Here is a 13,870-nt window from a genome sequence, read left to right on the forward strand (position 1 = left end):
TAGATTGGTTTCCTTGTTCATGGGCTAACAAAAATCTATTTTTTTCATTTTTGTTTCCATTTTGTTTTTTTTTTTAGTGACAAGCATTTTGATCATTTTACCCTGTGAGAATGAAAATTTGTATTGTATGAAAAATGCCATGTCTGACCAGGATTCAAACCCAGGACCTCTGGTCTAAATCTAAAGGATGAAATCCTCTGGTCTCATCTAAAGGATGAGATGCTACCGCTCCACCATGGAATCACTTACTTTTGGAAATATGTACAAGAATCCTTGATATTCTTCTTCACAGCTTTTATAACATTTTTTTTTATTAATCCTAGTTTGATATGAATAATCTTTTTTTTATCAGAAGTTAAGTTCATTTCTTCCACTGTTTTCCTACATAATGCTGATCCCTAGCTCGCTGTCCAATTTTGAAATACAGCAATACTATTTTGTATACCGTAAATGCACGCCTAACAAAAGAGCTGTTACTTTTAAATCACCACACACATTCTAACCGTGCTTTTTATAGTTTACTTTTTTAATTAAAGTTTTCACTTCACCATATAGGTTGATGGATTTAATAATAGATAGGATGATACTATGTACGTAAAAAATGTATGCTAATTTGGAAATAGTGGACTGTATAAGGATAAATTCTAGGGCTGGAACAATCTCTTGGACCGGTATGAAAATGATAGATAATTGATACATAAAATAAACAATATTTAATAATAATAAAGCTCACTAAACTACAAGACACAATAAAGGAAAAATAATGATAACTGTTCATTGTTACACTCGTTAGATATACTTGCAACGGAGTAGAGCCGATGTCACATTCGTCAAGTACTAAGCATGACTCAGGATTAATGATTGATTACAACCAAACAGGGTTTCCAGATCTCTCACCACTTCTAAACGTCCAACATGCTGCTGGCCAAAAAATGATTCTTTTAATATATTTTTTAATTAATGAAACATGAAAGCAAGATGAAACAAAGAAATTAAATCAAACAAAACAAATAACGGTAAACTGCAACAAAATTGCATAGTGCTAAAACTATAACATTTATACAAAATACACAAAAGATATAAAAAAAAAAAAAAGATTAAAAGTAAAGTTCATGATATTATTATTTATCATCTTTTACTGGAGACTGGTAGTTTACATAACTTCACAACAGATCGCTTAAATGTTCCTTGCTCATTATGAAGTGTTACCACATACACAAGGTTGTCTGGGCTGAGATGAATCTGATCAACAATTGCTGACTTCCAGTGTAGCGGTGGTAGGTTATCTTCTTTAACGATGAATACATCACCAACTCTGAGACTGGCTTCTGTCGCTGTCCATTTTTGGCATTGTTGAAGGGTGTTTGGGAAATCCGCTAACCATTTCTTCCAGATCCGCTGAGTCATCTGCTGGACATGTTGCTGACAATCCAACCTGTTAACTGCTACATCACATAGGTCTGGATTAAGAATGGTAGTCAGAGGTTCACCTATGAGGAAATGGCCAGGAGTAAAGCAGGATACATCTAAAGAATTGTGAGATAATTTTGCCAGAGGTCTTGAATTTAGACAAGTCTTAATTTTAGCTAATAGAGTAACCATCTCTTGAAATGTTAAGCTGCTATTCCTGCAACAAGTTTAAGTCGTATTTCATAGATTCGACAGCCGCTTCCTGTATGTTTCCAAAATGTGTAGAATGTAGTGGTATAAAAGTCCTCTGGATCAATTTTTCAGATATTTTGAATCTATTTAAGAATTTATACAAGTCATTTCTCCTCTATGAATTGTGAGATCTTGCCAATGGTGAGGGGGGGCTTGAGTGCTCAGTGATACAGAGTAGCTGGACCGAAGGTGCAACCCTATCGGAGAGGTAACTGTTAAAAGCCAGACTAAGGAATGATTTCTGAAAGAAAGATTATATACCAATTTATAATACAAAAGAAAAGCTCGATAGGTGGGTGGATTACATTGAAGAGTTATATGGAGGAAATGAATTAGAAATTGGTGTTATAGAGAAAGAAGAGGAAGTCAAAAAGGATGACAAGGGAGATACAATACTGAGATCTGAATTTAATAGAGCATTAAAATATTTGAATGGCAGAAAGGCTCCTGGGACAAACGGACCTGCACAGAATTATTGTGCAGTGCAACTGAGGAAGCGATAGATAGATTATACAAATTGGTGTGTAATATTTATGAAAAAGGGGAAGTTCTGTCAGACTCCAAAAACAGTGACATTGTCATGATACCAAAGAAAGCAGGAGCAGATTACGGAACAATATTGTGAAGAAAACAGAACAATTAGCTTAACTAATCATGCATAAAAATTTTTAACTAGAATTCTGTAGAGAAGAATTGAGAGGTGGAAGAAATGTTAGGAGAAGAGCAATTTGGTTTCAGGAAAAGTATAGGGACAAGGGAAGCAATTTTAGTGCTCAGATTAACAGTATAAAAAAGATTAAAGAAAAACAAATCAACATAAATGGCATTTACACACTTACAAAAAGCATGTGATAACATAAGACTGGAATAAAATGTTCAGAATTTTAAAAATTTAGGGTTCAAGTACAGAGATAGAAGAACCAAGCACTAACATTTACAGGAACCAAATTGCAACAGTAATAATTGAAGAACATAAAAAAGAAGCAGTAATAAATAAAGGGATTCAGACAAGAATGTTCCCTATCCCCATTACTTTAATCTTTACATAGAACTAGCATTTAATGATGTTAAAGAACAGTTTAGATCCAGAGTAATACTGCAACATGAAAAGATAAAAATGCTACGATTTGCTGATGATATAGCAATTCTAGCCGGGAGTAAAAAAGATTTAGAAGAAACAATGAATGGCATAGATGAAGTCCTATGCAAGAACTACCGCATGAAAATAACAACAAAATGAGAGTAATGAAATGTAGTAGAAATAAAGAAGATACACCACTGAATACAAAAATAGGATGAGAAAAGAGTATGGAGGTAGAAGAATTCTGTTACTTGGATAGTAGAATTACTAAAGATGGACAACGCAGAAGCAATATAAAATGCTGAATAGTACAGGCAAAATGAGTTTTCAGTGAGAAATATATTGCTTACATCAAAAATTAATTTAAATATCAGGAAAACATTTTTGAAAGTATATGTTTAGAGCGTAGCTTTATATGGAAGTGAAACTTGGACGGTACCTGAGAAGAAAAGATTAGAAGCTTTTGAACTGTGATGCTATAGGAGAATGTTAAAAATCAGATGGGTGGATAAAGTGACAAATGAAGTGGTATTGCAGCAAACTGATGAAGAAAGAAACATTCGGAAAAATATAGCTAAAAGAAAAGACAGACTTATAGGTCACTTCTGAAATATAGAACTAAGACCTAAATAAGACATCCTGAAATATTCGCTTTGATATTGGAGGGACAGGAAGGTGTAAAAAGTCGTGCAGGCAGGCAACGTTTGGAATATGTAAAACAAATTGTTAGGGATGTAGGATCTAGGGGGTATACCAGAATGAAACAATTGGCACTAGATGGGAATCTGGAGAGCTGCATCAAACCAGTCAAACAAGACAAAAAAAAATTGTTCATTTAGCTCACGATGCGCTCGTTTAAAATTTGCGCGATTATCACTCTACAGATTCAAACTCTTTCCTCTTTGCGCCATAAAACAACAAAGTGCAGCCATAAAGGCTTCTGTGGTTAGGTTGCTTACTAATTCCAAATGAACTGCTCACGTTACTCAGCAGATAAAAACAGCTACATCAACTTTAAACTTGGTTTTAGAGCAATATATTCCAGTTTTGATATACACAGCACCTGCATAATCAATTCCTGCGTTAATAAACATGCGAGCAGGATGCACCCGATATGATGCCAAGTTTCCCATCAATTGAGAATGAATTACACAATTTAGTTTAAAATAAGTCTGGCATTTGTGAAGAACAGTTCTCGTCAGGCGTCATATACCTGGGATTCAATATTTTTCCTGTAAAGACGAAATTAATAACGGCAGACTGGCATGTAGAGGACAAAGATGTTTGTTTTCAACGATGAGACATGAGAAGTGATGGGATGGAGATATATTGATTTCATGTTTTGATTGTAATTCTGAATTTTGTAGGTGTCCCCTACTCGAATTATTCCTTGATTGTCCAGAAATGGATGTATATCTCTAATAGATGATTTAGTTGGTAATGTTTATCCATTTTCCAGGGATATTATTTCTTGAAGGTAGCTGGATTTCTGGCATATTTTGATACAAACGATCTAACCATATTTTGATAAAGAGCAGGATCTAACTCTGATACAGATAAGTCTGAGAAAGTTCTTACTCTTGGAATTGTTCGACAATTATTAACAAACCTTATACAATAGGGAATGTTCTCCGCATAGGCAGTAATTTAGAAAAATTACAAATTAAGTGAGACTCCCTTTCAGTAGAAACTAAGCTAATCCTTTGTTTCTGCTCAGGAATTGTTTTAAGTTCAGGTGTTTTCAATAAATTTGAAGGATCCCCAGTAAACCAGTTTGGTCCATCCCAGCACCATTTGTTGTGCATAAGACCTTCAGGATCAGCACCTCTGGATATCATATCTGCAGGATTGCTTTCAGATAGTAAATGTTTCCAAATGTCTACACATGTATTTTCTTGAATTTCACTTACTTTGCTTGTTGTAAAAGTTTTCCAAGTTGGTGGACATTTATTTATCCAGACTATTACAATATTTGAGCCTGTCCAAAGATGAATTTCACTGAAAGCAATGTTGATGATTTTCAAAATTTTTGATACTAAATAAGAACATCGCATAATTCCAAACATGCAAGAGAATATTGATTTGAAGGAGCAACCTTTGATTTAGGCCATAATTTTACGGAATGTACTCTGTAGGTATCTATAGAACGTATGTAATGTACACATGCTCCATAGGCCTTCTCAGAGGCGTTGGAAAATCCATGAAGTTGTATGCGGACATGTTTATTTTTTGGTAATACAAGTCGATTGATTTTTATATTATTTACAGAAGAAAGTCGAGAACAGATGTTCATCCACTTGTCATAAAGCAAAGATGTCAACTCATCATCCCAACCAAAATTCTCCTTCCAAACAGACTGTGTGAATATAACAATGGTTGAAATTAAACCTAATGGATATCGAAGAAATAACATATATCATATACAGATCACAGATAATATAACACATAGATCGAACACATTCACACATATCGAAGAACATTCCTTTTCATAACTCTATTATGATTCTTAAAACTATGTTTTTCATTTTTCAAGTCAGTAACTAGTTGAAACAAATCATTTACTAGTTCCCAAATTAAACCTAAAGCCTTAACAGTATCACTGGCATCTATGTTTAAAGCATGTTTTGATTCTTGACATTCAGGTGAATTTTCCCAAAAAGGTCCTGACTATTTGTAAAGAAAATCCAGCAGACTCAAGCATAATCTGTAAGTAACGCTGCAGATTTATCGCTTCCTCTACTGTTTGTAGAGAATTAATAAACGATTAATAATAATTTAATACATTACTGCCGGGTTGCCTAACAAAAATTAGCCGCAATTACCTTTAATTAAAGATATTGTAATTAATTTATTTTAACAAATTGCAACTATATGTTTTTTTAAGCGAATTAAACATCATTTGAAAGAAAACATGAAGAATTTTTAAAAAAATGGTTGCCAGCTCTCATTCAGCCGCAACCTTCAAGTTGCCAGGTATATAAACAGGTATGTTATTGTTAATTATTTACTCATTTATTTTAAAAAAATTTGAAAAACATATTATATTCACATTTAATTATAGGATTAAATTAAACCAGTTGATCTTAATGGAAACATCACAAGTCATGATAATAATCTAGTAAAAGCAAACACAGTTTTATATAACTCTTTAAAGGAAAAACCAGATTTGAAAATTAATGGCAAAAACAAAATGAGACAGATAAAAGAAAAAATTGTTTATGCGGGCAAAGAACAGGAGGAAGCCAACTACAGAATATTCAAATTGATGAAATCAGTTACAATCTGCAACAAATGAAGCTATATAAAAGTACCGGTACCAGAATTAACCTCTTATCGGAGAAGTAGTAAAGGTATCTGATGTTATAGAAACTCCTCCAGATCAGGACAGCATGGTAACAAGTCATCACTCTGTAAATCAGATAACTGATCATATTGAACAGTGTCTCATAGAAGTACAAGTTAGTAATATAATGATGATGATTTTACAATAATTTGTAAAATCTAAGATTTACTTAAATTAACCTCAGATTTTGTTCTAATAAAAAAATACCCCGTTTCTCTCACACTGAAAAACTAAAATTTGATAGTTGTGAAGAAAGCTCATGCTTATTAAAGAACGTGAAAGATATTAAAAATATTTCTTTGTTTAAATTACAAAGTAGATCTTTAAAAAACTTTTATTAAACTTAATGAAGACTTTTGAAAGTCGATTAAGGATTTTGTAAGAAAGATAAAAATTTTATATCAGATGAAATGTAAACAGATAAACATGATAATAGAAAAAAGTAAACTGACCTGGCCATGAGTGTCTCCGCATGGCTTGCCTGGCTGAAATATTAATGCCAAACCAAAATCTGCTATACATGCTGTTAAGTCTGCCTTAAGTAGAACGTTTTTCGATTTAAAATCACGATGTGCGATAGCCGGTTTATAACCATCAGCTTTATTGGCCGGCAGCTCTTCATGCAAATGCATAAGCCCTCTGAACAAAGAAAAGGCAAATATTAATAAAAATACAGTTAATTAGATAAACAGTGTGACGACTAAATATAAACTACTTATTATTTTACTATATCATAAATTTCAAAGAATTTTATAATTTCTATCAAATATACGCAGCTGGATCTACATAGTAAATAACATTTTTTATTAATAGAGCTAGCAAACAATAAAAAGCTGATGCACTCTTATATTGTGTACAATGAGAAGATGCATTTTAGGTTACAGTTTAATACTTAAAAAAAAAAATAATAATGAATCCAAAAAAGAAATTGAATTCAGAGTGCTGAGTGGATTCTAAGACTCTTTTAATAACCTCCGGGACCACCGTTAGTTATTACCGAGTACGAGACGAATGATTTGTAGCGTGTGTTAATATGCCATGCCTCCGTGTGTGTGAAAATGCAATGTGTGACCTCCGGATCAAAGGCCGAGATGCTAACACTCGTTCCACGGAGGCTGGCAAACTTAGGCCACCAAGGAGGTCACGGAGGAACTTTCTTTTTCCTGTCTAGCCTCCGGTAACTACCGTTTAGATAAAACTTCAGAGGATGAATGAAGATGATATGTATGAGTGTAAATGAAGTGTAGTCTTGTACAGTCTTAGTTAGACCGTTCCTGAGATGTGTGGTTAATTGAAACCCGACCGCCAAAGAACACCGGTATCCACAATCTAGTATTCAAATCCGTGTAAAAATAACTGACTTTACTAGAACTCTGGAACTCTAGACTTCCAAATCGGCTGATTTGGGAAGACATGTTCACCGCTAGACCAACAAGGATCTGGTCGAATACAACTCGTAAAATAGCTAGGCTAACAAGATAGTACTAAATATTACTAATAAAGAGTTTTAAATGAATTTGCTAAATTATAAGTCCCAAATTTTATCATTTATAATTTGTTCAGATGTGTATGCATTTTTTAAAATTCTGTTAATATAATCCACTTAGTACAGAATAGCGAATTAAGATATCTTACCTTAATTTTACCATGAAAGTATTTTTTGCAGGATCCTGCAAACATTATGCATATTAATTTTTAATAAGCAGTTTAATTAAATATTTCAATCACGACTGAGGATGCAGGATCCTGCGAAAGTACTTTCACGTTAAAATTAAGGTAAGATATGTCATGTTAATATTCTGTACTAGGTAGTTTACATTAATATAATTTAACAATAAAGAGGAATACTATGAACCTTAAAAAGACTAATTTCAGAAAAATATATGTATTTATAGTAAAGAAAATCAATAATTTTTTTTTATAAAATAAATTAATTGCCAATTAATATTAAAAGAAACTTCATGTTCCTGTAAATTATAATGTTTACACATTAAAAGAAATAAAAATTAACAAAACACATAATGAAATAAATAAAAGGCTATAAGATTGTTTTTAAAACTAATAAAAAATGTAATACATTAATAACAATACTTTACACTGTTTTATATTAAATATATATTTATTTAATATTAATAAATAATTTTTACTTAATAATTTTAAATCACTAATTTTTTTCCTTTATTTAAATAAATAAATAGATAAATCTATTATTTACTAATTCATCATAAATTTATCTTTAGGGAAGGAGGATCAATGATATCAGATCCCTTTCAAGCATAAAGGTTTATATTCTTTGTAAGGACAAAAGTTTGCCTTCTACATTTTTTCTTTCTGTCTTCATTAAATTAACAAAATCCATCCATTCAACCTAAATAATCAAGTTTCACCAACTTCATTTTTTCTTTGGTCCTAATGTTATGTTTCTCCATATCATCCACCTTCCTGTTAAGAAAAATTACATTTCGCTTTCTGAAAACCATTTGGGTTTTGTTTAAGATCTTTTCTTGTTTTTCCAGTCCGGCTTCTTCCTTAATTCTCTGAATAATTTTTAACAAAACTTGTTCAGAGGGGGGTTATTTCCAGTAAGATCTCTAACTGCCTGGATCTTAGGGTTTACAATTTTAGGATCTCACTTCAGGACACAATTTTATTGCTTCATTATTTTCTGAGCCATCCAAGGCAGAAAGACATCTGGCTATGAGGTGTAACTGAGGATCAATCCCCTGACACAATTTCTGTCTATGGGGTTGATCATCTGACCTTCCAGCCAGTCGCTCAGCTTACAAAGTATTGCAGGTCGTGTAGAAGCTGTAGTGAAAGTAGCTAAAAAAAAACTCTACTGCAATGCATTCTTACAATACTTAATGCAAAAAGTGGCATACATTACTTTTATTTTCCTGAGTCAAATAAACACTTTTAAACAGAAATAAAGAAATTATCACGTAAAATATGTTATAACTGAAAACGATCTACCTAATATTGATTTTAAACTTAACAGAAAAGTAAATGAATAAAAATAAATTAATTTTAAAATTTATAATAAATCAGGGGGTTTATAAAAACAGGGCAGAGATCAATACTATAAAGAATTCTACACAGGAATGACAACCAGAAACTTTAAAACTGCTTTTGTGAATGCATATATTAAGAAAATGCATATATTAAGAAAAATACAAGAAAACAACAAATACTATTACACTTTAAGGAAAATAAATTTATAATTTCAAGTGCAGCAGACATGTTAATTTAAATCCATCAATAGGATGTGAATTAAATCGCTTAACTTGAAAAAAAAAAAACAACAAAAAACCACCAATGAGAATACCATTAATGAATGAATGAGTAGAACCTAACACAATGACTGGCTTAGGGAAATATTACATTTAAATTATCCAAAATTCATAATTACAAAATTATTCCACATAAAAATACAAATTTATCACATGAAAACACATTTTGAAATGTTCAAATTATTCAAAATTCCAAAATGTATTTATAAATGGTACAAAAAAAATGTAATTATCTACTTGCAAGTTGTTAACAGCAACAGAGTAATTCAATTTATTTAAAAATCAGATAGCAAACATCTATTCTTGAATTTAAAGCTTCAATTATTATTAGTAATATGTATACATATTTTTTTTAAATTAATCTATCACAACAAAAAATCCAAGCTAAAGCGTATATCTCCGCAAAAGTACTCGATGTGGAGATGACAAAAAAAATTGAAAGCGCAGAAAGCGAAAAAGCTAATTAATTTTTTTTTTTTAAATTGTAACATGTAAACTACAAAGAATTATTACTTAATGACAGCTGTAATAGAGACATTTTACTTTAGTGATGTGTGTTCATTGCACCAGTACGTTTAAAAGACTAATATGGAATTATAAGTTTGTCATCCAGCTGAAGATGCACTAAAATTGTACATGATACAGGAGGAAGATTGTGACTTTTAGACTTAATGTTGGTTATTTAAATTACCTTATAAATTTTGTTTTATACCATAAGAGAGTGGAAGCCCAACTTTTACCTGAAGGCATATAAACTGATATTTTGGCTTTCAGCATAACTTCTGGTAGTAAAAAAGAGTTTCTAGAAGTATCCTTGGGACAAAAACAGTCAATGTTAGAACATAAGTCAGAAGTATCATAAAAATCAACTCAAGATTAATATTTCAATAATAGCAAGGTACACCTTGCTAACCCTTATAACACCTTATAAGAAGCATTTAATTATTGAATGAGTAAAATGAAATATAATTTTATAACTACCTTGCCATAGTTTCTGCTATATGGCATAATGCAGACCATGTCAACAAGTTAGCTTTGAGATAGTCACATAAAGAACCTTTCTCGTGATAGGCAGTTATCAACCAGAATTCAGCTTGCAAATTATCTCCACGCTTTTCGACACCAATAAAACGTAATATGTTTTCATGATCCATATGCGGCAATTTAAATATCTCCTGCTCTGACAACCAGGATTGTTTATCCTAAAATAAAAATGCATCATTAGCTGAACAAAAGTAGCTAAATTACATTTAAAATCCTTAAAATAAATCCCTGAAATACTGAACACTATTATTTCAACTCAAAAAAAAAAAAAAAAATTAATACAGTTTAATCAGTCTTACAGTCACTCACAAGTCTGAAAATCCATACAACCTTATATATCTATTTGTGTTTATATAACATTTTGTAAGTCTCCTGATATTTATTAAAATTTTCTTTATTGAAGGCCTTATAGGCGCGGCATATGTGGCTTCTGAAGATATTTTCTATGCATTCAGTCATACTATATAATACATAGCGTTATAGTATTATAATGAATAAAGAAGCTTCTACGAATAAGAAAGAGAAAATGAAGAATGTAATTTGACAAACAGATAGAAAAGAAATACACAGAAATAACAACAACATAGAAGTTCTTTCTACAAAGTATTTTTAGAATAGTGTAGGTTTGGACTGTAGCCCATTTTAAACGATTTAAGTAAAAGTCTGAAGAGAGGCATGGTTAAAGATAAATTTTACCTGTCCTACTACCACTGGTAAATTTAGTAGTCATAATTTTCAGTTTAAAACAGTATTGTACCATAGAATCAGTTAAACAAACTGTATTGCGTTAAAGTGATCGCATGGATACCCAGTGGCCAAATACAGGCTAACGATTCTTTTATGCTGAAATTTGACTGGGACAGAAAAACGGAAACGTTTAGTAATAATTCAATGATTTTCAAACAAGAAATTTATAAATGGGATTTGGAATTACAAAAAATAAGAGAAAAATTTTATTATGGATCAATAACACTGGTCAACATGAATTTTATCTCAAGAGTACCAATAGGTGTACATAATGCAGTTTTTTATCCTGTTTGTTTATTGTTTCTGGTTCAGGTAATAACACTTCAAATAATAATTGATAACTAAATATAATAATGAATAAAAATACAATTAATAATAATCAACACAATATTACAATATAATACAATATAATGGACACATGTCTGCCCGCTGCGGAATCTAATTCAACAACTGTGTCAGCCTCCCTACCACCAGGCACTCTAGTGGCAGACAATGGCACAGCACCACCAATCACAATTCCGAACATGCTCCCCACCTAAATGTATTAAGTGGGTACATTTACAACTGTAGGAAAATTTTACTAAATTAATACAACCGATGAAAAATATTGAATACATACAGACAATATTAAATGAATTAAGAAAAAACAATAAAACAAAAAATAAAAATAATTTTAGGTGTACAATTAAATAATGCTTACACATCAAAATGAATAAACAAATAATAGTGTGTTCTTGAATAGAAACTAACTGCCTTATTCAGGAAAGAGACACAATTTAGCAATTGGAAGTTTCACAGTTTTATTGGCAGTCTTTAAAGTGATACTAATTTATTTATTTAAGTGGTACTAATTTATAACTACCAGGATGCACTTCCTAAATCAATCCCATATGTTTGCCACTGAAGTGGTGGTACATTGTCATCCTTTATGAGAACTAAAGTACCTGGCTTCAAGTTTGGATGTTGAGAACTCCACTTGGAACTTTGTTGAATGTTATGAAGATAATCTGTTAACCATTTCTGCCATAAACTCTGCACGGTTTGTTGAACTCATTGCCATCTCGATAACCTGTTAACAGCTACGTCTACAAGATCAGAGTCAGGAAGGGAAGTTACACTTTCTCCTAGCAAGAAATGACCGGTCAGGAATGAATGGTCAGTAGGATCATTGGATAATTGACACAAGGGTCTCAAATTTATGCCTGACTCTATTTGACATAATAATGTAAGCATTTCTACAGAGGTCAGACTCTAATTCCTTGCAGTTTGACGAAGGTAATACTGATCGTACTGCTGCTTCCCATAAGCCACCAAAATGGGGAGAACTGGGAGGTATGAAATGCCAATTGAATTCTTTACCAGCAGCAAATGTAGCTGGGTTTTCTTGTTCTTTTGAATGTAAAAATTTCCCCAACTCCTTTAGTTGATTATTAGCTCCAACAAAATTTGTTCCATTGTCATTATACAGGTTGATACACCTTCCCCTTCGTCCGACAAATCTTTGAAATGCAGCTATAAATGCCTGAGATGACAAGCCATTAATGAGTTCAATGTGAACAGCTTTTGTCGCTAAACATACAACAATTGCAATATATGCCTTAATGATTGTTTTGCTTTGAGGTGCTCCACCCTTTAACAACAGAGGACCAGCGTAATCCACACCTGAGTTTAGAAAGGCACAAGCTGGTTGTACATGATGTTTAGGTAGTGTACCCATTAATTGTTGAGACACAGCTGCATGAAATTTGAAACAAATAATAAATTTGTGACTAACCTTCTTGACAACTTGGCAAATTTTTGGTATCCAATAGCGCTGTCTAATTGAGGAGATTAATAGTTGAGGTCCAGCATGAAGCAACTTGATGTGCTCGGCTAGCACTATCATAAATGTTAGCTGATGATGTGGTAAAATTAATTGAAATTTCCCATCATAAAGAAGAAGAAATTTTTGAAGACGTCCACCTACACATAGCATTTCCTTGTCATCCAAAAAGGAGCTAAGATAGTGAATTTTACTTTTATCGGAGAGCTCTGTTGATTTCAGATTTCTTCAGAAATGATGATTTACGATTTCTTCAGAAATCTCAATTGGTGTGATGACCTGAAAATTATACATACTACTTCTTCACGAAGCCAACTAGGACCATTCCACCAAAGCTGGTTATCCTTAAGTTGCAAGGGAAACACACCTCTGGAAATGAGGTCTACAGGATTTTCATGAGATGACACATGATTCCATTTTGCATCTCTAGTTAATTCTTGAAACTGAGTTACACGATTAGCTACGAATGTTTTCCACCTATCTGGAGAAGCAGAAATCCAACACAAATCTACTGTGAAGACAGACTATAGGAGAATTTTATTAATTTTAACTCCAAGAACATCACAATAGTCCAAGAACATCATTGAGCCAATAATTGGCTCAAAAGTAATGCTGCACACAATTCCAGACGTGGTAAAGAAATTTTCTTATTAGGAGCTACCCTTGACTTTGAGCATAATAATTTCACTGTGATATTTCCATCAGAATTCACAGAACGCAGATAAAGGCACGCCACATAAGCTTGTTTTGATGCTTCAGAAAAACCATGTAGTTGGATCTTCATAGGTGCTGCCTCTGATAATACTTGACGGTCGATTCAAAAGTCTTTCACCTTAGGTCACTGACCTTAAAGTGGAATGCTTATCATTTCTTTTGCAACG

The 13,870-nt window shown here is 32.3% G+C and overlaps 1 protein-coding gene across 2 annotated transcripts in view; it reads right to left on the minus strand.

Moving 5' to 3' along the window:
* Nucleotides 1-13,870, minus strand: part of put (activin A receptor type 2 punt) — a 96,457-nt gene that overhangs the window by 14,682 nt on the left and 67,905 nt on the right. For both annotated transcript variants that reach the window (XM_075374989.1, XM_075374990.1), the window contains exons 7-8: nt 10,358-10,578; nt 6,539-6,725 (exon numbers count right to left, since the gene is read on the minus strand). In XM_075374989.1, coding sequence (XP_075231104.1) covers nt 6,539-6,725; nt 10,358-10,578 — 408 coding nt within the window. The remainder of the gene's footprint in view (nt 1-6,538; nt 6,726-10,357; nt 10,579-13,870) is intronic.

This window comes from Lycorma delicatula, chromosome 9, assembly GCF_047948215.1.
Source record: "Lycorma delicatula isolate Av1 chromosome 9, ASM4794821v1, whole genome shotgun sequence".
In the NCBI taxonomy this organism is placed as follows: domain Eukaryota; kingdom Metazoa; phylum Arthropoda; class Insecta; order Hemiptera; family Fulgoridae; genus Lycorma; species Lycorma delicatula.